This window comes from Aythya marila (assembly GCF_965140915.1).
Source record: "Aythya marila genome assembly, chromosome: 2".
In the NCBI taxonomy this organism is placed as follows: Eukaryota; Metazoa; Chordata; class Aves; order Anseriformes; family Anatidae; genus Aythya; species Aythya marila.
Window position 1 is genome coordinate 31,305,674 of NC_139043.1, and position 26,658 is coordinate 31,332,331.

General features: G+C 40.0%; 1 protein-coding gene across 1 annotated transcript in view; it reads left to right on the plus strand.

Moving 5' to 3' along the window:
- BZW2 (basic leucine zipper and W2 domains 2) overlaps nucleotides 1–26,658 on the plus strand; it is a 55,559-nt gene that overhangs the window by 918 nt on the left and 27,983 nt on the right. The window contains exons 2-4 of the mRNA XM_082753749.1: nucleotides 18,964–19,028; nucleotides 24,921–25,097; nucleotides 26,243–26,346. Coding sequence (XP_082609875.1) covers nucleotides 18,971–19,028; nucleotides 24,921–25,097; nucleotides 26,243–26,346 — 339 coding nt within the window. The 5' untranslated portion in view covers nucleotides 18,964–18,970. The remainder of the gene's footprint in view (nucleotides 1–18,963; nucleotides 19,029–24,920; nucleotides 25,098–26,242; nucleotides 26,347–26,658) is intronic.

Here is a 26,658-nt window from a genome sequence, read left to right on the forward strand (position 1 = left end):
GAATACAGGGACGTTGCTATCATCCAATTTTATTTCAATCAACAAGTGCAAATAAGTGAGGCTGCTGCGTCCTTGCGTTGGGGCTCTAGATTACAGCCGATTCCCTCAACTTCTTTATGTGGGGGACCAAAATCACCTCGAAGGAAACACTCCGAGGACAGAAGTGCTTTTTATATGCTCGCCGTGAAAGATATGCCTGTTCGTGCTAGCAGAAGGCTGTCACTCGCTCAGCCACGAAGGCTGAATTTAGGGTTTAAATAGTCTTTTGTCAGTTCACTGCAGGGGGTGAATTTTACCCGCTGCGAACAAATTTTGTGATGTTATAGTATGTTGATAATCTCTGTGACACTGTTAAATAACAAGAGCCTACAAGATTCCTTTCATATTCTAAAATATCCTGTCAGACATTCAATGTACAAAAATATGCACGTTGCATTTTTTTTTTAATGTGGCAGTGTCAGTACTGTCATCGTACCCTTGTTCACTGTGTAAATGGGCAAATGAATTTTTTCCTTGGCAGCCTCACTGAAGCTTGTTTAGCGACTAAGGCTACAGGAGTGCTCCATCTAAAAGAGAAATAAAATACTTTTAAAATAGTGCTTTAAAACGTTTCTTGCTCTTACCTATCAAAGGCTTCTGTGTGACCTTCAGTGCAGTAGTGAGCGGACATTTCGCAATCTTCTGTTTATTCTTCCTGTATGCTGATGAGGTAACGAAGTGCTGTTGCCTCCATTTTATGTATAGAACTTGAAGCATGGGGACATCAAGTGACTTTTCCACGGTGGTGTAGGAAGTCTGTGTCAGGGCAGGGAACTGGAACCTGGAAGCGTAGGTTTCTGAACTCTTGGTGTCTTACCCCTTAATGCATTTTGCTTTATTTACTGTGTCAGTTTTTTACATACGTTTAAGTTGTGGTTATTGTGTAGTGATTAATAACTTAAGTGTTGGGCATTACAGAGGGAGAAGAAAATGTTTAAGTTTCAGGTGGTATTACATATGGGAATTTCCCATATTTCCTCGTCAGGTTATGTGTATATCTGGTGCTTTTGATTTCTGAAGCAGGCACAAACGGTGACTTGTTTTCTCACTCCAGTTTGCTGCAGTTATGCTCATGGGAAAGTACAATAGCTGTTGTAATGAATGCATAGGTCATTCTAAACACCTGATTTTTTTCTACAGCTGTCGAGCAAGATTGATGCAAGAAAAAAAAAACAGAGGAAAAAAAGAATATAAAAGAAAATATAATAATGTTTGCTTTTGATGTGCAGTAAGTTTTTTGGGGAATAAATGTAGGACAGTCTCTTCTACACTATTCCTTGGACAGTGCACTGTGAAACTCTGTCTTCGGATATAAAAGAGAGGAAAAAGAGATGCTGAACTGGTTTCACTGGTTTCAAGCCACTTTCTCCCTCCCTGTCAAGTGACTATCCTTCTCTTGTCTTGGTGGCTCACCTGAATCGTGGTGATTGTACTCTGCTGATGGTGTCACAGCTCAAAGATCCGATAGCCTCTTTCTGTGCCAGATGATCAGAAACATGGTCAGACCCGCTACATTTTTACCTCAGGAAAAATAAAAAAAAAAAAGCCAACAAAGTATTTCCATGACATACTCTCCTAGCTTCCATCCCACTGTCTTACAGCTGGGCGCTTCCTGAACGCAGGATGGTATCTTGGTGTATCTTATAACTTGGTAGTCTGCAGTGTTGTTGTGGGCTCTTTTTTTGGAATTCAGGTAAACTTTGCATCTGCAGCATCCTGTGGTTATAACTTTCACAGCTGCATGAAAAATTATCTCCTTTTATTTATTTGTTATTGAACCTGCTACTTAATGGCTTCTTTTGCTCTTCCTCTTTTTTTTTTTTTTTTTTTTTTTAATTCCCCGCCCTAGTTCCTCTTTTGAGAATTAATGAAAAACTGTTCCCTATTCACCTCTGACAGGCACTCAAAGCTTGATAGACCTGTATCATCCCCCACCTTTGTCTTTCTGCCACACTGACATTTTAAGTCTATTTAGTCATTCCTGTGTAAAAGCCATTTTGTATGGTTCTCAAGTGATTATTTTTTTTAAAATGGTTCTGCCTTCTGCCCTGTGCTGTGGGGAATTTCCTTCAGTTAGAGCCAAGCCTTTGAGAGAGACCTTTGCTGGGTTCTGGACCTACTGAATCCAATCCTGATAGTTACATTCTGGCCAAAGCAAGGAGTGTCTAACAGGATTATTCATTTAGATCAATTCAAGTTCATGCAAGTTCAAGGTAGTCTTGCTTTGTTTTGTTTTTTAATTGCTAGAAACAGCCAATGGTTTTTCCCTCTTAAATAGCCTGTGGATAGGTTACTTTTTTTCCCCTCCCTGTTGATTGGCATTGTATAACTCTGACTTAAGTATTTTTGCTTTATTGTAAACACTTTTTTCTTTCTAGGTTTCTTCTGTATTTGCGTCTCAAGATAGCTGCTGAATCTGTGGTCTGATCTATCAACATTGCTAAGTCTTATTTTGAACCAAAAGTAGATTATTAAAATACCTCAAAAACAAACAACAACAACAAAAAAACACAACTGAAAATATCTACCTGCAGGAGTGAATGATACGTGCTCAAACACAATAGATACATCTTTGAATGACAGGGTTTTCCTATAGCCAGGGTGTTCACCTGAGACATGGAGAGAGATTTCCATCTGCTACCATCTTATATTGGCTGTGAAGTGCATTTCTGAGTATATGCTTTTATTTCTGTGTATATCTTTTAACTCCAAACTGTGCAAGGGCTACCTGTGTGATCTTCCCCAGATAGTAAGGCAGTGCATAAAGAAAAACTTTTGAGGTGCTCGGGTATTTTGATGATGAAGATAATGTGAATATTTTAGATAAATGTGCATTTGTAGTACCTGGCTAAAAGTTTCTTTTAAAAAATAATCACCATTACTTTCAGACATGTTTACTCCCTGCTCCATTCATATGATCATCAGTAGACTTATAATATGGCAAACAAATGACTCAATTTTGTATTCTCTTAATTGTTTCTTCTGGATGATCCTGATATAAACAACTTGCTCAGACAGTAGGTTTTTTTTTTTTGCTTTTGTTTTTATTAGGAGACTTTTAGCTATTATTATTCTCTTTGATTAAGAGAAACAAATTATTTAAAACTTGACTTTCATGTATATGAATTCCAGGTAGGTATATACTTTCATTTTAGTCCAGCTGTAATAAAACAAATGCGTACAAGCAGCTTTTGGCTGACAAGGACAGATGTGGTTAGTGGCTGCAGAGTAATATGTATCAGACAGTCAGCTAAGCACCTTTGCAAGACTAAGTTCTTGCCCACTTAAGCTTTGCAACTGGTGTCTCCTAAACTAATTCTGGATTACCACAGCTTCTGAAGGAATTGGTTTGCTATGCCCATTCAGATACGTGCTGGTAAAATAAATTAAAAATTCCAGAGATGTAAGATTGCACAACACAGAAATACCCTTTTGTGCAGAAGGGCACTGGGTAAGTTTCGATATAGGTCCCACTCCACCATTTTGTAGTTTTGAGCACCACACTGGGGGAAGTCCCTGGCACCTGTGTGTCAATAGCTGTTGCTGATGCAGGCTGGAGAGTCCCGAGCTATTTTCTGTCTGTGAGTATCAAAGGTTTTATCTGATGAACTGGAGGTAGTTGGGTTAAATATATCTGATTAGATCTAATCTGGGAGTAAAATTTTAGCATAAGATTCTTTAAGCTCTGCTTACATAATACAGTCACCTACAGATACGTGTATGTGTTTGCAGATCTAAGCTGACTGTTTAGGAAAGATGAGTAAAATTATGCATTGAACAGATATGTACTATTCAGATTGCTTTGAGAGACTCTTTTTTTTTTTTTTTTTTCCCCACTTCTCAGCGTATTTTCTGTCTTAATTCCTCCTTTTCAAATTGAATTCTCATGTTTGAGTTGCACATCTGACAGTAGGCTGTTGTCCATGCCTGTCTCTCTGCTCGAGCCTACGAGTAAAATAAGTCCCTTCTGGTGCAAAATCTGTGATGAATTTTACCTCTGAACTGCTGTGGTTCTCTTTTAAACTGTGGATTTGATTACAGGTACTGTTTCTTTTGCCACGTGATCCACTATTATTAAATATGAATTCTCCTCAGCTGTTGTTCTGCTTTCTTGTTAATTTAAAATCTCAGTGATCTGTTCAAAGGTAACTGAAAAACTTGAGGATCATTCAGCAGTAAAGCTGGTGTGCGAGAGGGAAGTTGACAAATGGAAAAATCTATTGCTTCTCCCTGGAGAGACCAGTGTGTGGAGTGCAGTGCCTGAAAACCCTTTTGAACTTGCTGTGCTATGCTTAGATCTAACTGGAGATCTTGTAATGAGTGCAAAAGTCAAAATAAAAGCTAGTCCAAAGTAAAAAGAGAGTCCATTGACCAGAGAAGAATTGTGGTGGTGTGGTGCTTGTATGTAGCACATGCAGCTTGAGCTTCCTACATGCCATAAAGCTGAGAGCATAGTGAAGTTGAGTTTCAAGAAAAGAGTATTCGTTGACTTTGGTTTAACAGCTCTGGTCATCTGTAAGTGTGGTTGTGTAGTGCAAACACAACCAAGGGCAGTCATGTATTTGTGAGGCATCGCTGGCAAAGGAACCTTCTGAATCGGCTCCCAGTTTGTGCCATGGGGTTGGATGGCTGCAAGGGGCAGCTCACGTCCATCAGATTGAGACACTAGGGCATCCTGGTGCACACTGCTGAGGCAAAGGGAGAAAGCTGTTAAGAGGTGAGCTGGTTGTGAGTAAGTACAGAGGCTGAAACCTGGGTAAAGGCTGGTAAATGTGGTACCAGCTTTATTTTCTGTTGCTTTGTCTTGTTCCCGCTGTGTCTTTAGAAATGCTTTTGTCACCAGGAATGTCTCAATATAGTAAAATGCTTCCTCCATATAAAATAAATAATATTTTTTTGAGTTGCACATTGTGTTTTGTAAATTCCTAGAAAGCAGGAAAATATTTCCAAGAAGTGAATTAGTAGCAATTCCTACCCTGACAGAGACTCCGTAAATGCTGTTTGTTTCTATGCTTCATAGAGCTTTTAGACCAGAAACGTGGTTTAGGAGTGGTATTTGTATTGATTTTTTTTTTCTGTAGATTTTTTTAAATTTATTGAATATATCATACATACACGTTTTTTGGAGTCCTGTGGAAGGATTTGCTCCATTCTGAGTTATTTGTAGTGTCAGATGCAGACCTTCTGTATAGAGATTGTTTGTAGTTACTCCGGACTCATAGCAGTGGACCAAGATTACTGCTTTCAGCTTCAGTAAGGATGGATTATCTCTGGTGAGAATTAGAGTGGAGAACAGACAGGTCATGCAAGGAAAAATGCTAGACACAGTCTGGGACAGAAAGGTCAGTCAGGGAGATGGGAAGGAAACATCTCCTGTGATGTCTTCATTCCCAGTGAGTTACACCCTTCTGCCACTCCAGATGGAACAATTAAATACAACTTTGGGGTTGCACCTCATTGTGCTGACCACTGTTTAACGTGTTTTTTAAATATATGTTTTCGTTTCATGCAGAAAAAGAAGTCTAAGCAGCTCAACAGTTTGTAATTTACAGGCTTAAGCAGTCCTTTAATTTCAGGTTTCGTTTCCATAAATAAAATCCCTTGCTTCGCTAGAAATAATTTGAAGAGGGAAAATTCATTCAGTCCATTGAAGTTATACGTTAATCATTTTTCTTTTGATAAGGCACAGGATGTGAAATCTTAGCAACGTGTTATTGAGCCTTAGTAGATAGAAGGGTAGGCATTTATTTGCACTGAAAATTAGAAAAAACAAAGTATGCTCTTTAAATACACAAGAAGTCAACCCTTTTAAGAAGAAGAGGAGATGGTGAGATGCTTCCCAGTCTGCACCTTTCTCTGTGCTAGCCAAGGTTGATGTGATGGGTTTGGCTAGCGCCTTGCTGCTGATTTTGTCATTGTCTCTGTGCCTGTGAGATTGCTGCTGAAACTCGTGCTGGTGGTCTCTCTCCTGCCTGCTTTGACCGTCTTATCTCAGTGCATGGCATTGTGTGACTGGGACCTGTGGACCCCAAGCCAGTGAGCTCTATGGAAGGTCAGTGTTGTGCTGTTGAATCCTATCTTCTGTCCAAGATGATTTTGTGTTTTTTCCCCTCTGTTTTGTGGCAAAAGGAGGCCCCAGTCAACATGTCCCCAGAGCCTCCTGAATCCTTGTCTCTGCCCATAAGAGCCTGTGCCTTCCCAGGCCGGGGAAACACTTGCTTCTCCTGTACTCAGATATGATGATGGGGTCTTTTTGGGTTTTGAGCTTGGCCACCTTGTTCTGCACAACTGTAATGGAAGACTTTTTCATGAATTAGGAAAGCATGCTCATAATTCACTTCTCCAAAGGGAACGAGGTGAGGTCTTTATATTTTCAATTTTTGTTTTAACTTTGTTACAGTGTTAACAGAACTCTTGGTGTGTACTGGGAAGTCAGGGTGCTCTCTTCCTAACATGTGCTGCCCTTGGTGTGTCAGTTTATTTGCTTTGCCATGTGCCTCCAAGGTCTGTCCTTACAGAGCAGGCTGCGTGGTGACCACTGCTAAATTGCCAAGGTGCACAGCTCAGTCATGTCTCTGGTGTGGTTTGGTCCTTGAGCTCTGATCTCTAAAGCAGTCCCTTAAAACTCCTCTGTGATCACTGTGGCATGCGTAATTGAGATTCATAGCCTGCCTTTTTTTTTTTTTATTTATTTCTGGGGGAATGCCAGTAGGAACCAGTGGTCCCACAGCTCCCTGACACCAAGTCTTTCAAGCTGAAGCATTTCATGGACAGCCTGCATGGTGCTAGGATCTGTTCAGTGGTTGAATGCCCTCCTTCAGCTGCTTTTGCCTCCTGGCAGCAGGAAGGCCTGATTCTTCTTCCCTTTCCCTTTTGTTTTATGTTGTGAATGTAAACAGTTGTTGACAAGTTCTCCTTTGGTCAAAATACCTTTTCCAGTCTGACCTGGGACCTCTCAGTGGTACAAAATCGGCATTATGGTGTGAGGAGGCAAGGCAAGTCTTGTGCAGCTGAGGGAGAAGAAGATGGTTCTGGGGGAACAGGCATCATCTTCCTGCTGTAGACCAAGATGTTCCCCACTTACTCTTTTTAACCTTACCTTATTTTTTTGTCATCCCAGTATAAATTTCTCAGATCCTGTTAATAACTAGGTTATTAGACTACTGAATTACCTTAATTAGTGTTCTACCTTAATTAGCGTTCTCAACAATTGGTTAAAAAAGCTTCATATCATCATATCCACGGTCTGAAATACTAACTCTGTTTTTTCCCTCAATATTTGCGAAAGGGAATGGCCTTGCAACGTTGCCAAGAATAGAGGAAAAATGCCAAGTATCACAAAGCCCCTGATTGAGTCTCATGTTGAATATCTGCCTTCTTTTATTTTACAATAAGAAAAAGAAATATAGATTGGCACTTCAGCCACCTTTGCATTTTATCTCCCATTAGCAAAGGACACATGCCAGGTTTTTCAGTTTCTCAGCTCCACGCAGCGTATCAAGCTGGGCAGGGCAGTATTCAAGGTGGGATGCAAATGCATTGGACTGCATGGGCTTTAACAGTCAGCTCATTGACTTTGAGAATTTGACTGTCTCCATGTCTAAAAAGATCTACATTTTGGGGATTTTAGCATGAGTTCACTTTTTTTACATTAGAAGTATTCTCTCCATCTCTCCCCCCTCATTGTATAATAGATAAGAGATCTGTTAGCAGTCTTTTTGGCTTTTGACAAGCTGCTGCTTCTTTCAGAAACCATGAGGTGTAGCACCGAGGGGTATATGCCCTTTTTTCGCTGAAAGTTAATGTATTTCATAGAAATCTTTTCTAGATGTATGAGAAATCCACATTCAGGAGCCCTGGGTTAACTGATGTGGCTTTGAAGTCCTCAGGGGAACTAATCAAGCCTTCCATTGTGTTTCCTTAATTCAGGAGAAAAAAATAATCCTTTAGCTGTCTCATTAATAAATCTTATAAATTCTTAATATCTTTCATTCCTGTAAGAAATGAGTTGTAGAAATCTAACGTAGTTTTTCTTGGCGCTCGTACTCAGTTCTGTGTCCATTTCTGTGTGTACACCTCCAGACATGCATCTGGTGGGGCCGTAATTATGTTACCTGCAGAAGGATGTTGCTGATGTTGGTCTTTCTGCTGCATGAACAATGATGCTGTAAACAGTAAAATAGGTTTCCTTATTAATTGTGTCAAATACCATTGTGCTGAGCTGACAATGAAGCAGGCCAAATGACTGCAAACCGGACGCACACTCCTGCTGCTGAAGGAAGCGAGGCTGGCCAGCACAGGGGTGTTTCAATGCCCATTTTAGAAGCTGTTAAACCTATTCTAGTGATTCTGGGTTAGAAATTGGTAATTCCTGCACTGACTCATGGCTTCAGAAGGTGAGTTGGGTGTGGGTGGCTTCTTGCCAAGTGTGTTTGTGGTAAACTGTATTTTTAACCTTAAACAATGGAAATTTATGAATTGTTTAAGAAATATAAGCAATTAAGTCTACTGATTTAACTATAGAATTGAGTAATACACCATTAGTGATTGCGCTATTGTTAATTTTGACTGTATAATTAAACTCTGAGATATATTTAGCTGTCGCTGAGCTGTAGACTTTACACAGATTATAAGTGCACAGGTATGAATTGATTTTGCAGCACTGTAGAAACTGATGTAGGAAGTTGGAAATTTATGACGGAGTCACTTCGATTAAAAATGTAGAGCTGAAGCTGTTTGCAGGAGACTCCCTTACATCCTACCCAAAGTTGGGCAAGTAGAGTACTTCATACAAACAGTTTTCTGGAAATGTTTGCTTTTCTCCGTTGTTTGTGAAGGGAGCCAAGGATTGCGAGGTCAGACTTAGAAGTCTGTTGTTGTTTATTTTTAGAGTTTGGTCAAATGCAGAAGCAGCTGTAGTGTAACCGTCGCTGCCCTCATTTGGGATTTTCTGCATAATATGGTGGAGTGGGGGGGATGTTGGATTTGTGCTCCGGTCTGCATCGGGATGAAGGAGGTGCCTCAGCTGGAGGGGTGTTTTTGGCTCTTCAGTGTAAGCACAGGGTGCGTTTCATGCTGATGGCTAAGACACGGTGCCCAGGTGAGGCGGGGCCATCCAGCAGCATACCAGGACAGGAGTGAAAGTGCATGGCTGGCTGCTGGTGGGAGCAGCCAGGAGCTGCCTCTTCCACCTCAGCTGCACAGTTTGCAGCTTGGTTTAGGAGAATTTTAGCATGGCATTTGTGTGATGCCAGGCTGAGTAGCATAGGATGTGATACGGCTGGATTCATTGACTTGTTTCTTCCCAACATTTTGGGCACGGTGTGGGGAGCCGCTCCGTGGCCAGAGCCCTGAGCTGCCTGCATGCTCTCACGATTCATAATGTGCAGCAGCCATTGCTTCGTAGTGCTCCGTAAGGACAGTCGTGGCAGTCAATTTACTAACTTCAAAATATTTGGCCCTGTTCAATACCAATTAGTAATAAATTTGATGTTTTGGTTAAGTGCCATAAGAGGCTATTGACTGAATAACCTGTACCAGTTAACAGCTGACTGATTTCTTCCTTGCCTGGCTACCTTGCTAACCATGGACCCAGACCTCTCATCAGGCAGTGATAGCCGTGTAAAGTCCTCACCACGTCAGTGTTTGTCATGCTACTACTGTTGATGGCAGAATACAAAAAGTTGAAGTAATGCAGGGCTTTCTTCACGCTGAATAAAGCAGCCGTGGTTATCTTAACTTGTGAATGTGTGTTTAGCTCTTGAATTCCCCTACAAGTGGCAAGAAGTCATACACTTGTAATAGCCCCTTCACCTATACTTGTAATGTAGGCTGACATCAGTTGTAAAAATTCAGATGTCACAGTGCTGAGAGTGGTGACATCACATGGGAGCAAGCGGTAGGAAGACAGCAACTGGAACAAAGCAGCTGGCTGCATGTAAGTATTTAACACTGGAGTGCTTCAGCTTTTTGCTTTCACAACTGAAGACAACCGGTTTAAATGTCTTCCATCTTCTCAAAAGAAGCAACTTAAAGTTATAACATGTTACAACATGTTATAACTCAAGTGTAATATAACATGCTGACTCCAGTCAGTCCTCTTGTGATTTTGGTTATTTCTTCTCCTTACCTGGCCTTACTGCTCTTCCACCCAGCTTGCAGTGCTTTTGTCATAGTGCTCTCAGGTGGAATATTCTGCCATGGGTGATTAACACCTCCCTTGTGCATTTGGGGATTGGAGAGACAGCATTTCTTGAAGTACAGAGCTAAGGAGCTATGTGGGATGCATGATGCCGGCAAGTTCCCTGACCTCAGACCCAAGCTTGACTTGTTAGGACAAATGGGCCTTTGCTCCAGAGCCCGGTCTCTGAAAATGGCCCATAGCAGTTGGGTAGGTTTTCTTTAAAAGAAAAAGGAAAAAAAAGTGTGTATAAATCTCTATAGATGGGAGTTCTGCATTTCTCTTCCTTTCATGCACTTGTCACACTTCCAGCAATTTTCAATTCAGGAGTTTCTGCCATCCTCATGCTTGATAGCCCTTCTGTTAGACACACTCTTTTTCCCTGAATGTATCATAAGAGCTTTAGAGTTGCTGCACAGAGGTGAAGAAATTACTTAATTACTTTCTGAAGTAAGACTGAGAGCTCTGATATGTTGGCTGCCAAGTCTTGGGAAGGATAGCAAGTATTGTCCCCTCTTTGCTTGTCCAATCTCTACTATCTGTTTTTCGGACCTGCAAAGGCTAATAGTTATGCAGGCACTCTGTGCCACATGTTGTTGTGTGTGTTTTTTCAGCTGCCAACGTGTTGATAGGAAGTCATATTTATTGCCATAGAATTATCTCAGCTTAGACTGAGAGAAATTGGATCAATCACTGCCTAGAAAACAGCTGTCTGTTTTCATGTTGAAGGTGTGTGGATATTTAGTGCTCTCATCACCCACTTCAGGAATTTGCTCACCAAAACTACTGCATCCTGTCAGTGTGTTCAGCCAGCCAGGAGAAAGAAGCAGCAGCCACAGAGACTGCTTTTGGTTTGCAGAGAGATGCAAGTCAGTTACAGGCTCCTTTTCTGTCCAAGTGACTGCTGCTAACAGCATAATCGGTGTTAGTTGGTATGTTTGGAATAGCTGACATGGTGCAAAACACTGCGTGCTTCTGCTGCTGGCTCTTCGTACCATTGCTTTTTAGCCAGAAATACCAGAACTCAAGCCTTTGAAAGCCCATTCATTGCCCTGAAGGTAAAGAGCCACGTGTTAACGTGGTGAACTCATTTTCCTTGTACAAGCTTTGTAGAAATAATCAGAGAATTTTAAGTTAAAAGAGCTTTACTGCATGCAGCAGTTGTCTCTTACTAGAGCCAAGGCCTTCACCACTTGCAAGGCTGTAAGAGGTGCTGACTATTAATATATCCCTCCTCCAATTACTGTATTTAGTTCATGAAATAATAAACTGTTAGCAGCTGGGAGGGAGTGCTTTCTGCAGAATCCATACTTTATGTTTAATTTTTTGAGCTTAGCCATTGTTGTTTTGAAGATTACTTACAGGTTTTCAAATCCTGCAGTGCCATGTCCTGGCAATACCAGTGGTCTCCTGTGCTTTTGCTGATGCACAAAGCTTTAAGACAACAAGAAAGACAGAACTGTCACATCTCTGATTTTATTGATGTGATTGTTGAATTGTATGAGTAGGGTTGACACTGAAAATATTACTGTCAGTGTGCATTAACAAAGAGGAACAGGGTGGACTTGAGCAGAGTACTGCACATGAGAAATGTGCTCTTGTACTTGCCTCCATTGCTGAGTTGCTCTTATATTGTCTTGTGTCTGACAGATTCGTTGCTAGGAATGAGGCTTCTCTGATAATTTTTTTAGCATGGTTTCCCCTGCATACTTGCGTTTTTTGGTTTGTTAGTTCCTGGTGCACAGGAACTATAAAAAGTAACTCCAGTAAATGATTTATTCTCTGTATATTGTGAAGAGCATCTAGTACACCTTCCTCTGCCAAGCATTACTTTAATGAAGGGTAGAGCAAAATTGTGGCAGTACCATCATAATCAGGTTTTTGCAGAACTTCAGTTCAATTAAACCATGTTCCTACAGTACCATTATCTCTTACAGTGATAGCTATTGTATTTTTCCAGGATAAACAGTGCATATAATGCTCCTCTGAATTAAATGATCATTTTTTAGCATTTATATAGTCCGTTGAAAGTGGTGTCTTGCATAAAAAACGAACAAGAACCAAAATAGCCCCACCACCAAAAAAAACCTTGTTAACTTTGGAGAAGTGTTGTGTTCTGCTTGTTTTCTAAGTTAACCTGATCCTAATCTCTTCCAATCCGTATTATCGCCTTTTTTTTCTAGAATGTTTCTCTTCTGGCAATCCATGCAAGCTTTAATTTGATGACTACCATCACCTTAAAATTGATATTTATTGGATGTGAAGCAATACATCGTCTCCATTACCTTGGGGTGCTCCAGTTAGGAGTGCAGCAGTCTGAGAGAGCTCTCAGCTGAAAAGCTCCTACTAATACCTTGCCCTTGCAGAATTATATCTAATAACCCCTTTCAGCTGCTGAAAGAAACCTTGTTACCGAAAGATAGCTTTTTGTGTGTGTCAACCCGAGTGTATGATTTCATTTGCTTGACTTGTATTTTCACCTGTCAATGATTAAGTTTTTTTTCTCTGTTCTTTTTGACTGTGCCGTGACTCACGCATATTTCATGTGGCTGCTGATTATGAGGCACAGAAGCCCGTTGCCTTGGTGGTTCAATTTGCAGTTCCCTGACTTGGTGGAGTACATCTGGAGTGCTTCAGGTGTGGGAGGTTTCTGCCTCGTTTTTACCTCCTTCTTCAGCTGAACAGCTTCTTTAGAAATCCTTGGTTACTGACCTAAGAAATACCTGCTCTTCTGAAATCTGTGCGTTGGGTTCTGTATCTATTTCAGTCCGTGATTGCATTATAATTAGTGGATGTGAGGTGTTTTTTTTTTTTTTTGACTGTGTTTCAAGAAGCATATCCCTCTGCATCCCAGTTTAGCAGTCAGTTGATGTGATTTATGGTGCGAATTTTAGTGAGTTTGTCTTCTCATTTTTGTCTGCACTTCCTTGGTTGTCAGCTGGATAACTAATCACTGATCACACAGAATTCTTGGCTGCAGAGTCTTGCGTGAGCACAATTTTTTATTTTTTGTTTAACGTGTGGTAAGTTTTATTCTGTTCTGGTATTTGTTTTCTGCTGGTTGAGTACTTGCTGCAGAATGGAACAAACTCCAATTGTTTCACCCCTTTGTTTTCTCTCACCCCTTAGACATAGTATTAAAAGACAAATGCTTTTGTTGCAGTGGACACTTGCTCTTTAGTGTGGAAAAACACTGTCCCGTGACTTAAAAAAAAATATTAAAAAAAATAATAAGGAAATTAAGTGCCTTCAGAGCTTTTGGAAAGCTTTCTTGGAAAAGACAAGGTGTTCAGTGCTTACAGAAAAACCTTTTACACCGCTATCTTAAGATACTAAACATGATATCCACTTGTAACTATAGCACGTTTCCAAGTACGAAATTAAAGGTCGGTAGCTAGTTGCTTTGTGCACTGTAAGATCATAAACAAAATTAATGCCTAACAGAAGATGTGGTTTTCAGCAATAAATTTATGAATTAATGGTGTTGTTTTACACAGAAATATTAACAGCACGAGGTTGATAATATTTAACTTATACATAATTGTGTGACTGCTTAATCCATTCGTGTTACCACTGAGATCATATTCTCACCCTTCCAAAATTCCCTCACAGGTTTTATTTTAAATATTACAAATGCTTTTCTAGCTGTTAGTAATGACTGAGATCACTGGGAGAAAGGTTTCCTAAACGTCATAACTGAGGGCAAAATTGCAAGATAAACCTTACAGCTTCCAGTGTTGCTCTTTCTGCTGCTGGTTGAAGTTATAGACATTCAGGTTATTAGTCACTTATTAAAAATAAATTATGTTTTGGGAGTAGAGGGCAAGAGCAAGAAAATGGTGCTGAAACAGTACAAGTCCACATGAATGCCTGTCACTCAGCCCTAAGTGAGGGCACTTGCCCTTGCTGGATTTCCAGAAGTGTAATTGAAGAGGGAGAAGAGGCAGAGGAGATGTGTTTTCATAACCTGCTCCTCTCCCACCCTCAGCACTTGGGACCCTGGTAAACCGCAAACAGAACAGTTTTATTTCCTTAATTTTGTAACGGTGTCAAAGGGAACTTCAGAAGGCTGTAGGGAGTGTCTCTGCTGCTCTTCACAATACTGGCAACCGACGTACAGGCTCACATGGGTAAATACAGGGCTTCTCTTTCATGCTGACCAGATCCGGGAAATGCTGGCACCCAAGGTGAATTTCTTGCGAAGGGTGTGAAAGCAGTGTTGTAACAGAAAAGGTTTTATTGCTGCAGCTGTTGCTGCGGTTGTGAGGTGAGAGCTGTGGCAAGTGCCGAGGTTGCATGACGGATGTGCTTTGCGTTTGCTCTCCTCTCACTGTGCTGATTTGCAGAGAAATGCCTGCGGAAAAAGAGAATCGCAGCACAGGCTGAACATCGCAGTGGAAAGTGGGAAGCCTGACAAGGATTTGGCAAGAACCCGTGGCTACATTACATCCACTCCGTCCTGTCGTCCCCTTAAAACGCTTTGTTCCTCTGCACTGGAGATGATTTATGAGTTTTCCACCTACAGATTTTGTTCACTCATAACCTAGCTGCCTGCTGCCTTCCCGGACAGCAGAGGCAGTATGTTGACACGTTTCCTCTCTAGCAGAAGTGCAAGGGCAGCTCTTCCTCTGTGCCACCAGAGTTGGGTAATTTGCTTTTAGTATACCCCCTTGGCTTGTTGCTGAAAGACAAAAGAAAAAAAAAAAAAGCCCCAAAACTAAGTCTGACATTAGTGATATGAATGTGAAAATGCCTAATTACTTTCCTGGATGAAAAAGACCCAATAAAACAATAAAACCTCTTAATAGCTTGGATATTCCTCTACTAGAGAAGCTTCATCTTGATACATGTGTTTTTTTTTTTGTTTTTGTTTTTTTCTCCATAGAAACTCTCACCATCTATGATTGTATTTCATTTGACTTTATGATGAGCGCTAATGTTATCCGCGATGTCTGAGTGAAGGAAGGGGCTGGAGATGATTCCTTCCAGCACCCGTTCCCGTGAGAGCTGTGCTCGTGGTGCCCCTGCTGCTCCCCAGCACCACCTCAATCGAATGCCAGCAGTGTGGGAACCCATGCGGCTGGGACCCATGTGAGGGGTTGCAGCCTGTCACTGCAGGCTTCCTCCCTGGGTTGCACTGCCCAGGGCACGCAAGGCCATAAAATTTTGGGAGGGGAGTTTAATAAAATGGTTGCTCTCTTTTGATGTTGCCTGGCATGTATTTCTGTCCTTCTGCAGCTGGGGCGGTGCAGTTTTGCTGCTGTGAAGCAACTGGTTTTGAATTCTTCGTAAGCATGTTAATGTTTGAAGAATCTCAGATGTTTCTGACATCTTTGTGAACGTGTAAAATAATGCTTTGAAAAATAGAATTGGTTTGGATGAAGGTTTCCAATATTTATTTTTTCAGTTTGAGCTATATATTTCCACAACCAAATGTTCCCAGTGTTTTAGCTTGGCAGAAACATTAGCTTTATCAAGGCTTTAAATGATTTAGGAGTTAATCATCATAAGAATTTCCCTGTGGCATGGATAAAAGACTGCATTTTTCTAACTTTTTAAGCAAATTCAAACTTGCTAAAGCTCTGAACTTTACTGTTTTTATTAATTAATCTTTTTAGTTAATGCTGGTTTTATTGATTGCTACAATTTTTATTAGTTGTTGTGAGGATTGATTGATTATAAAAACTGCTGTATCATTATATTCATCATATCTTCAACTGTAGATGTCCTTCAGTTCTGTTTTGCAGAATCCTCTTAACAAGAGTGCAAAACTGGAAAACTTTTAAATCATACAGTTTTTGATTTTTCTAATAAATCTTGTAGCTGCAAGTTAGTTATCCACAGGGCATTGGTCACAGCATTGAGTTGCTGGAGTTCAAGAAGCATTTGGACAATGCTCTCATATACTTGGTTTGATTTTGTGTGGTCCTTTGTGGAGCCAGGAGTTGGACCTGATGATCCTTGTGGGTCTCGTCAACCTTGGGATATTCTACAGTTCTACAAATCACTGGGTTAGTTTTGCTCAGGCTCGTGCTTCTGTAGTCTCCTGATGACAGTGCCTCTGCTCCTTCTGGGCCAGTGCTGTAGGGAGTGCCTTATAAAGCCTGGCCCTCACTCGAGCAGATTAGAGCACGATGTATTTAAAGCTAAATATAGAAGAAGGCAGATCCTGTGTTCCTAGTAATTAACTGTTCAAGAGTCTCTTCTGTTGCACTGAACCTCTAGTCATTAAATCTGCCACAAGTTGCAAGTCTTCCTTTAACTGTTTTTTCTTTTTTTTTCTCATTCCCAGCTGTCTTAAAGGGCATAATTTATATTCACAGGAAACAGCTTTAAAATCCAGTAGTCAACCTTAAGGTGCATGCAACTCTTCTAGCAGTTTAAAAATACACTGTGTCAAAGGAAAGAGGTCTAGTGCTAGAAGTTGAACCTATGCATTTCTAACTTTTACAGCAAGTGGAAAAATGTACTGGTAGTGCTAGGATGAGGTCAGGTGCCTTTGTTCATTTCTTTGCCCCCAAAGCTTCTATTTTTTTTTTTCATAAAGGAAGTAGTAGGCAGTGTTGATGCTAGCCCAAAGACACATTTGTGCTCTGTAAGAACTGAGATAGGTAAGACCTAATCTTCCTATTGCGTGGCTTGCATGATATTTTACAGACCCCATGCCCGCAGGGTTTGAATCTATTGAAGCTAACAATTTTGGTCCCAGAGCAAGAGATAAGGCATCACAGGAAAAGCATTAAAAAACAAACAAACAAAACAAAAAAAAAACAATCTTGGAGATATTATACCTTGCAGTGTCTCTTACAAATAATAGGTGACCACAAAAGTAAAGTGTATAAATATGTCACACCTAGCCTGGCAGTGGCTGGAGGCTGGGCTGTTGCTCATTGCAGGTGGCTGCTGGATCACCTGCCTAATGGACTTGAAAAGCACCTCCTGTTTCTTGGTTGCTGAGACAGCTACATGGGGGAAAGAGATGCTTGAGCTCTGTGTGAAGAGGAGCTTGGATCCTGTAGCATTTTTGAAAGATCCTGTGGTATCATGGTTTGCCATTTTAACTCTCCTTGCAGATGTGTGAAATCATTTTTTCACAAGGCCATTTAGCAGTGCGGTTGTTTTGAAACGCTCTTAGTCTGCTAAAGCGGTGGCTTTAAATTGTGGTTATGAATGCGGGCCTCTCGGTGTAACTCTTGATTTTTATTTTTTATGACTTGCAAGAAACAAAACCATCCTGGACTGTGAACTAGACTTGGCGCTTCCCAGTGCGTGCTGGCGTTTTCTGACTGTTAATAAATTGTAGACCTAGACTAGAAAGCAGCGGTTTGCCAAGTTACACATTTGAAACACTGCTAAAACGTCCAGCTAGTGACATTGCAACTAGATGAGACAGTCTGGTGAATGGGAACGCGTTATACAGTTAGAGCGCTGTTAACAGAGTTAAGCAAGCTTTCAGGGTTGAGAGACCATTGCTTACATAATACGGTGTGATTAATAGCATCTTTCTAGCCACAGAGCTTGAGTTTCTCTTTCTTCACGCTAGGAAGAAGTGTTGGCAGAAGTATGTACTTGTAAACCAGGCCTGCAGCAGCATGAGCTTCCCGTATTAAAATTTTAATTGAATGAGTCCATGATGAAGAAATAGTACAGATTTATGTAAAACTAAACTTCTTTGGAGAACAGATCCAAAGGACAAAGCTTCTTGTATGGTAAGGCTCAGTTCTGGATGAGCAAACCATCCGTAAGGGTGACCTTAAGGCCCTCGGGGTGAAGCAGGTGGCTGGTAGGTCCCAGCAGTGACACCACTGGTGGAGCAGGACCAGGACAGCAGTGACAATTTGCAGCGTGCAGCAGGGCTTTGCCATACCTATGGTTGTTTGCATCCAGCTGTAAGGTTGGCTGCTCCTTGTGCAGGCTGTGTGTTGAGCAATTGAGACAACTATATCCGTAGCTGAAAAATATATATAGTTTTGTTAGATAAAATGGCATTAACACATCTGGTTCCCAAATATTTTAACACAGTATGATGAGATCTGCAATTAAGGTCTGAAGTAATAAGCCCAGTATTTTGCACCATTCTTGTTATACAGTTTGCCATGTAGGTCCTTAACTATGTATTTGTACACAAAAATGATGGCTGGAAAAGTCAGTTACTTTTATTATGTTCACAACAAGCACGTAATAGTGTTTCAGGAAATGGAAGTTCATCAATGCATCTTCAGCTTGGAAGAAATGTTTGGGAGAGAACTGATGGTTAAGGCGTTGTTATTTCTCCAGCAGGACAACGTGTAGCTCTGAGACTCCATCAGCCCAGTGTGCTCTCTGTGCTGGCTGGGTGGGCTGTACTGCTGTAACCCCGCACTGGCAGTACAGGCAGAGGCGCCTTCTTTTTCCTGCTTGGCTTTGAACCCTGCATTGTGTGGGGACAAGTGGCTTTTCTGTCTGTTCCTTGTATTTATGGATGACAAGCAAATGAAGATGGAGGCAGCAGGGGGACAGGAGCAGTAGTTTGCTTTTGCCTGCTGTCCAGCTAAGGTATGAGAGAAGTACATCTCATCAAAGTTGTCATTGGCTTGCAATACTCTTCATCTTCAAAATAATATGAATTATTCTTTGAGTATACATCAAGCATTTTCTTTCCCTTTTCCACACCAGTATTTTGCTACGTTGAATGTTTGTTTTGCCTTTAGGTTAAAATGTCTGTGAATGTAATAGTAAAAACATTTTTCTTTTTTTTCTTCCAGAAATTTTATGAATAAGAATCAGAAGCCGGTGCTAACAGGCCAGCGGTTCAAAACTAGGAAGAGGGGTAGGTTAAGCTACATGGTTTTATTTTTCTCTTTGTGAAAACTACTAGAAATGGAATAACTGATGTTTAATATATTAAAGTTTTTCTCTTAGCCATATTAAGAATGCAAATGGTATTTGTTACTAAGCAATAAAGATTCTATTATTTTCGCTATATATTTAGGACGTTATTGTTATTTAGTTTGGTTTTACTTGCTAGTCATTCTTAAAGAAGCCTTAGTTAAATAATTACATCCTGAATGAATTTTTACTGCATTTATATATTAGGAAGAAAACTTAAGGAATGTTTGTCTCAGATATTTCTTAAGGTGCCCCTTCTGATTAGGAAAGCAAACTATGAGCTTTTATTTAAAGTTTGCATAAAGAAAATTATGTGGAATTTTGTTTTTATTTCTTTGACTTAAGTCAGTGCCAACTCTATAAATGAACCTTTTACTTCTAAAAAGGAATTTTCTCACCTTGCTTCTGTATGAGATGGTCAGATCATCTCATTGGACATGCTTTCTTGAAGAGCAGAGGTTAGAAAGCTCCTTTAAAAAAATAACACACACAAAAAAAACCACGAGCAACTAAAAATCCCACAAATACTCTTCTCCTTTGTTAATGTAGTTTGTTTGTTTCCTATTGTTGAAATAAAGCACTTAAACGCCATGGCATAAATGCCCTATTTGTAGTAGTGAGAATAGTGATTCTGATTTTCTACAAATATGACCAAGTCTTTTTCTTCATATACGCTATCAATCTTTAATGAAGGCAGGTGGTGTTGATTGTAGTGATCATCCAAGTACTCTGTATAGCAAGTGTCATTCTGACATGCTTGTTCATATATTTAGAGTTCATTTGTCACAATTTAGGTGTTTGAGACAAATGAAAGCTGAGCACTAATGCAGAGAGCAAAAATATTGGTAATATATTGATCTACTCAAAATATTGATGATACAATAATTGATGATCTTTTTCAGAAGATGTCTGTGAAAAGACAACCTAGACATCTTGCTGTTACAATAGCAGATTATTTTGGTGTGCACAGATGGAGTTCCTATCTGTCACGTTAACACATTTTTCCCATCTTGACTTTCCTGCTTCTCGTTAGAAGCTAACACCTGGTCTGAGCTTGTTATGACAGATAATGTGAATACAAGCATTTTCTCAGTATGGATGAGAGAAACAAAAAGAGTTTGTAGTCTTTCTCAGAAAATTGCAGATTCTACCACAAATCTGAAGAGCTGAGTGAACATATTAAGATCTGTGAAAGTCACAGAGAGAGAATTGTGAAATAGTTTTTTGTAGTTCTGTTTACATCTGTTACCAGCTTTCTCTCATCTTTCCTCCCTTGCACACATTGCATCCTCTGTTATTTTGACCGTCACAGCTCATACAAGTGAATGGAGTCTCTGAAGTTGAAAATGTCCTTACTGTGATGCATGTACAATGTTTGTAGGTAGAACTAATTTGGAAAAGAAACTTCTAGTGCTTGCAAATAAATGTCACAGGGCTACAGTAATTAGTGGGATTAACTTTCTGTCAGCATGGTTCAGAACAGCATTAACCAGCAACAGTATAGTAGCTGGAGGGGTGGAATTAGCAGTCCCTGAAAAATACCTGTCAACCAGCAATGGCAATCCAAGATACGCATACTGCTGGATTGATTAAATGCATTGTTTGGTCCAGTTCAGTCAGTTATGGTAGGTGTTTGCCAAATTTGTCTCAGAATGTTCTTTCTTTTGTAAGCACTTTCTTTTCAGTTTGCATTTTGCATTGTATTTAGCATAACGAGGTCCTAATACTGATTTGGTCTTTGAATTCTGTTATAATACAAGTAATAATTAAAGTAAATGAAGAGTTTGTATTTATAATTCTGTGCTTATCTATTAAATTTCTGTTACAGCTATTAGGTGGCAGTAGATACCGGTTGACTGCCTGGAAGAAGGGGAAGACTTGGAGCAAGGGTTGGAAGATTAGGGGGGCTGTTTGGTTTTTGTTTTATTTTAAAAGATTACTTAATAGAATGGGGATGTTAAACACCTTTACTATAGAACTCGTAACATGCAAACACTTCTTTGTGTCTAAAATGTAAGCAATGTCTTTAAAAATGGTGAGATCCTGGTTGCCTTAATATTCAAGGCTCCTGCTTTGAAAAACCTGTAGATACCTTTAGATACCTGTTTTCTTTCTAAACGCAGAAGAGTAGAAATGACTCCTAGCATGTTTATTCCTCTCTGCATGTATATACATTTTCATTTTGTATCATGTCAGAGTTGCAGACTATGTCTTGGTCTTAGACTAGAAGATACTATTAGTTGTTTTTATCCTGACTTTCAGCATCTCAAGGAGTTGTTAAATTGTACACAGATATGAATGAGCGCAGTGAGTGTGGTTTGACCGTGACATTTCAGAGACTACTCTGTTGTGTGGAACCGGAAGGTCATTAGGAGGGGCTGAAATGCACAGGAGGGAGCTGGTAGGGTGAGAGTTGATACTTCTTGCCAGTTGATTTGTTTCTCAGGATACTGTTTTTCCCCTTCTGCAGCTTCTACCAAACCACTGTAACCTCAGGAGCCAGTGAGGTGTGATGCAGCAGTCAGGCATCTAATGAAAATACTTGTTCATATGAGTTCTGTGGCTGATCAGCTGACTGCAAACATGACCAGTTTTTGATCTTTCAGAAAGCAGAAAGGGAAAAAGACAACATTGTTTTTTCCATTAAAGTTTGAAAGTGTTTTTAGTGACTAAAATTTTGAAAGGAGAACTATGATCTGAAGAAGGAGCTTGTAAATCCCCCTCCTTCCAGTTCTATTAAGTTGACCTAATAAAGGGTATAAACCTTGCCTCCAGTGTATATAGTGGCAGGTATTAAAATCAGTTTAAAAGATGTGAAGGAAGAAACCTGATGTTGTAAAGGGAATAACCTCCAGGGCAAGGAAGCAGCTCACAGTTCCATGTCAGTTTTTTGGCAATCTGGGTAAATAGTTCGGTTAGTTCCAAAGAAAAGGTAAGTGTCATGTTAAAAAGAAACTAAGCAGAGCAAACAATGCATATGTACCTTGTTTCATGAAGAGAATTATATAATAATGTCAATATTAGCACCTTTATATTAATGTGAAGTCAGAAGAGGTGCCAAACAGGGCGTGTTTGTTATTCTTACGGAGGGAGGTACAAATGTATTTTGATTTCCTTACGAGCAAAAGAAAGGAAATAAGGATCCAGGAACATGATGAAAATGAAAAGCTGTGTGTAGTGCTGCTGCATTGGAAATTGCATGCATCACATCTGCAAGCTACACCTGCCTCCATTAGCCTGTGATTGAAACTGTGCTTGTTCAGTAATTATGTACTTGACAGCTCAACATACTGTTACCACTTCTTGATGATGGCTTCTTACTCACTGTGCTGTACGACATCAGCATATTCCTCCCCAGTACATTAGTTTGGTAGGAAATGTTGAAAAAAAATTATAAATCATTTTTTATGCAGTGAGTTCACCACCTCTTCCTGCATAAATTTTTAGATTATGATAGACAAGTAAATAGGAGGGTGCTCCAAATGACATGAGAACTTCTGGGGCAGGAGAAAAACCTGTTTAGAATAGCTATGAAATGTTAACGGTGGTGTTTGTGTTTGTACTGAGGACTGTATACACATGATACAAAGTACATAACACCTTGAAGTTTAAACATGAATATCACAGGATTGTAGGGGCTGGAAGGGACCTTTGGAGATCATCAAGTCCAACCCCCCTGCTAAAAGCAGGTTCCCTACAGCAGGTTGAGCAGGAAAGTGTCCAGGTGGGTCTTGAATATTTCCAGAGAGGGATGCTCCCACAACCTTTCTTCTGGGCAGCCTTTTCCAGCGCTCACCCTCATTGTAAAGAAGAACTATCTTAAATTTTAGACAAAATACAGTGAAAAAGTTAAAATAAGATGTTTTTATATTATTGTTGTTTTTACTTCTCTCTTAAGACAGAAGTCTGTCATCTTTCTGGTTACTGAGTTACCAGACATTCTTTTTTACTGTATAAATAGTGCATACTTATGTGGTAATTATTCTTAGATATTTATTTATGGGTGGAGCAGTGTTTCATCTGCACAAGTCAAACTGGCTGAAGCACGCGTGCTGAATTACTTACATTTAAGCAAAAGGCTTGCTTGTTTGTGGGTTGGTTGGCTTCTTGCTTTAATGCTTCAAGGTAGAGTTGCACCTGAGCTCAGGTGGGATTGTGGTGGTGTTTTCTGTAGGCATGTCCTTCTGTTTCCATGCTGGACCCTCCTTAGGTTGCCCACCGTGGGCTACCCCCCATGACAGCTACATGAGGCAGTTGCTCAGTGGGGTTGAGTAGGCCTCAGCTCTTCTGTTTGGAGGATGGGGCTGCAAGCCACTTGGAGGTAGGAAATAGAGTCAACAAGCCACTAAAAGCTGGGCATAGTAGCAGGGAATTGTTGAAAATTGGATGATTAGAAAGGATGTGTTGAAGGAGGGGAGAACATCCAGGTGATGTGCTGGAGGTGGTAGAACAAGTCAACCACAAGTGCATGTGGGGAAACAAGGAGAGCTATAAATGTTTCAGTACTGCAAGTGTTAAAGCTGATAGGAGTGGGCATTTAGCTTCAAAGTTAGTTAATTGCCCAAAGGCAGGAGGAAGAAAGGCAATTAGGATTCAAGGTCCAAACTTGTGTTTGGGATAGCATTGCTTTTTCTGTGCTGCAAGTCCCAGAGCAAGGAAACCTGCAGCCAGAGGATGGGTAACGTGGAGAACCTCCTCTCCAGAAAGCCTGCCACAGCTGCAGCTGGCACCTTTCAGACTACAGCAGTGCATGCTTATTTAGATGGGAATTTTACCAATGGTCATTTGTATCAGTAACTAAAACCTCTGGATTTGTCTTTGGGATATGATATGAGCAGGTTTGTTGCCTTTTTTTTTTTTTTTTTTTAAGATTTTTTTTTATCAACATTGATGTTAGCAAGTGGTAACAAAATAGGTTCTCTTTTTTTTTCTTTGGAGTGTCACAGAACTGTTCCCAGATGTGTTTCTGAAGTTCAAAGTTATCTTGATGGCAACAAGCACTTCACCCGTGCCCTTGTGTAAAGTCAGACTTGTACAAAGCAAGTTATAAGGTATTATCTGTCTGCAAGAAAAAGCAGCAGGAGGCATGTGTAAAACCTGCCTAGATTTATCTGGAGTTTGCGGCTGTGTCTGTTGTGACTAATGGCCTTGGCATAGGGATGTGTTTGTGTTGGGGTCAGACTGTATCCTAATTTAGTTCAACCAGGGACATCTGTAGAAAATGTGGTGTTAGTGCCGCATTTCTGTGTTCTTATTGCTGCTCAGGTCTGTAAATGAAAGATAAATTTTTGGTTACACCATGTTGCAGAGAACTAAATATTTACAGAAAAGCTATTTTTATGAATACCTTGATCTCTTTTCCTGAAGGCTTGTCTCTTTGAAAACATTTCAGATATGCAACCACAATTATTTAAATAAAAATACCAAGAAGTGAAAAATGAAGTATTCCTACAGTGAAATTATTTACACAAAACTGACATATCCTTTATCCTGCTATCATTTAAAAATGTGTAGTGTTATGCACATTATTTAATATCTTCAAGAAGCGAAGAGTATGAAGTTTGAAAGCCATTTCAGTATTTGCTTGTCCCCCCTTTTATTTATTCATCTCTGTTTGTTTGCATGGTATTTGGGGGGTGAAGAGGAGCGTGAAGTGAGGGTAAACGCAGCAAAATTTCCAGAGGCAACAAAAGCCAACCAAACAGACCTTTGTACAGTATGTTGATCAGAATGGGCAGAATGTATTCAGGTGCCATGGTCATTTGAATTGCTGGTGGATACAGGATTTTAAAACTGTCAACCTCTCTTTTTTTCTTCTTCCTGTCTGTTCCAGATGAAAAAGAGAAATTTGAACCCACCGTCTTCAGGGATACTATTGTCCAAGGCCTCAATGAAGCTGGGAATGACCTGGAGGCTATAGCCAAGTTTCTGGATGCAACAGGCTCACGGCTTGATTATCGCCGCTATGCTGACACACTCTTTGATATTTTGGTAGCTGGCAGCATGCTAGGTAAGTTGAAGTGTACCCAATGCAAAATTTTGAGGATTACCCTTGCATTGTACTGAATGCAAAATTTTGAGGATTAGCCTTGCTTCTTTTAAGATGCTGTCTTCTTTTACAAAGTGGAAATTATAAAAAGTATTTCAATTATGCTTATCTAGCTACTTTTTGGATCTAGTATCATACAATATTTTATTGTTTGTAGTGCTATAATACCTAGAGACTTGACCTTGGCATTCTGTAAATACAAAAAAAAAAAATATGGGTACTGTTTTGAGAAGCCCTCAATCAAAGATGAAACAGCATACAAACGCAACAGCAAACAAAATGAGATGCCAGCTAGGGGAAACAGGAACTTACTAGTCTGAAAAGTTATCATACAACACTACAAGTTATTAGCTGTTGCAAAGTTTTCTTTGTAGACCTTGCAACACAGGCTAGCTGAAAGAACTGAAGGACAGCGAGGAGTGCTTTATGGATGTTTATGGGGAGTTTCTCCTGGGTGTTAGTGGCAGCATGGGAGAAGACACCTTTTGCCTACCTCTGTATTTTGAATGTGGGCTCTTCTTTCTATTTACTTTACTTTAGTTTGATTCTAGCTTCCTTTTCTTTGGCAAGAAGAAAAGATATTTTTGTAAGTCTTAAGGTAATGCAGGAAACAAAAGCTGGTGGAAGTTCTAGGAAAAAAAAACAGCTCTGAACAAAGTAAGCCAGGAGAAGTCTTTTGTGTCAGTGTTTTAAATGTTTACATGGGGTTGGGAGGATGTTCCGAGTCCTCAAATTAGCAGCAGAGCTCTAATACTTTTATCTTTGGAAATGATTTACATTATTGTGGTGTTTAAAGTAGTAGTTAAAATAAGCACAAAAGTTATGCTGCAACCCATTCTTATTTGAACCCACTCCATGCTCCCAAAAGCAGCTAAGATTCCTTAATGTGACCTGATTTTCTTTGTCCTTTGAGGTCTGTGATCTCAGATGCAGTGTTACCGGCCAGCTGTCCTTTCTGTTGGGTGCCACTACAACTTCATAAAGCTTGTCAGTTTCCCCCTCTACACTCTTTTCTCCATTGCCAGTTCTCACTCCTACCTTATACTTCAGTGGTGCTAATATAAAATTTACTAAATCTTATTGTGTTTTTCTTTTGTTTGTTTTAGCTCCTGGAGGCACACGCATAGACGACAATGACAAGACCAAGATGACCAGCCACTGTGTATTTTTTGCAGAAGAAGATCATGATGCCATCCGAAATTATGCTCAGGTTGGGATAATAAAGGGCTTGTTGTTTTCCATTTATGAATCAAAACCGATTATAGTAGAACACCTATAGACTGCCCACTATTTACCCCAAATGTAGGGTAATTGAAAAATGGTTAACCAATAAGCTGCCCTAACCAATAAATTTCAGGTAACAAAATAAGATGTCTATGATTATCTGATCACAGCTGTCAACTCTTTCTTTTACAGAAAGCAGTTTTACTTTTTTCAGTCTACACTTGGGTTCAGTATATTTTAGGACACCATCCCTGTTATTTTTGTTGGCCTTTTCTAAACCTTAAAGATTTGCGTAAAC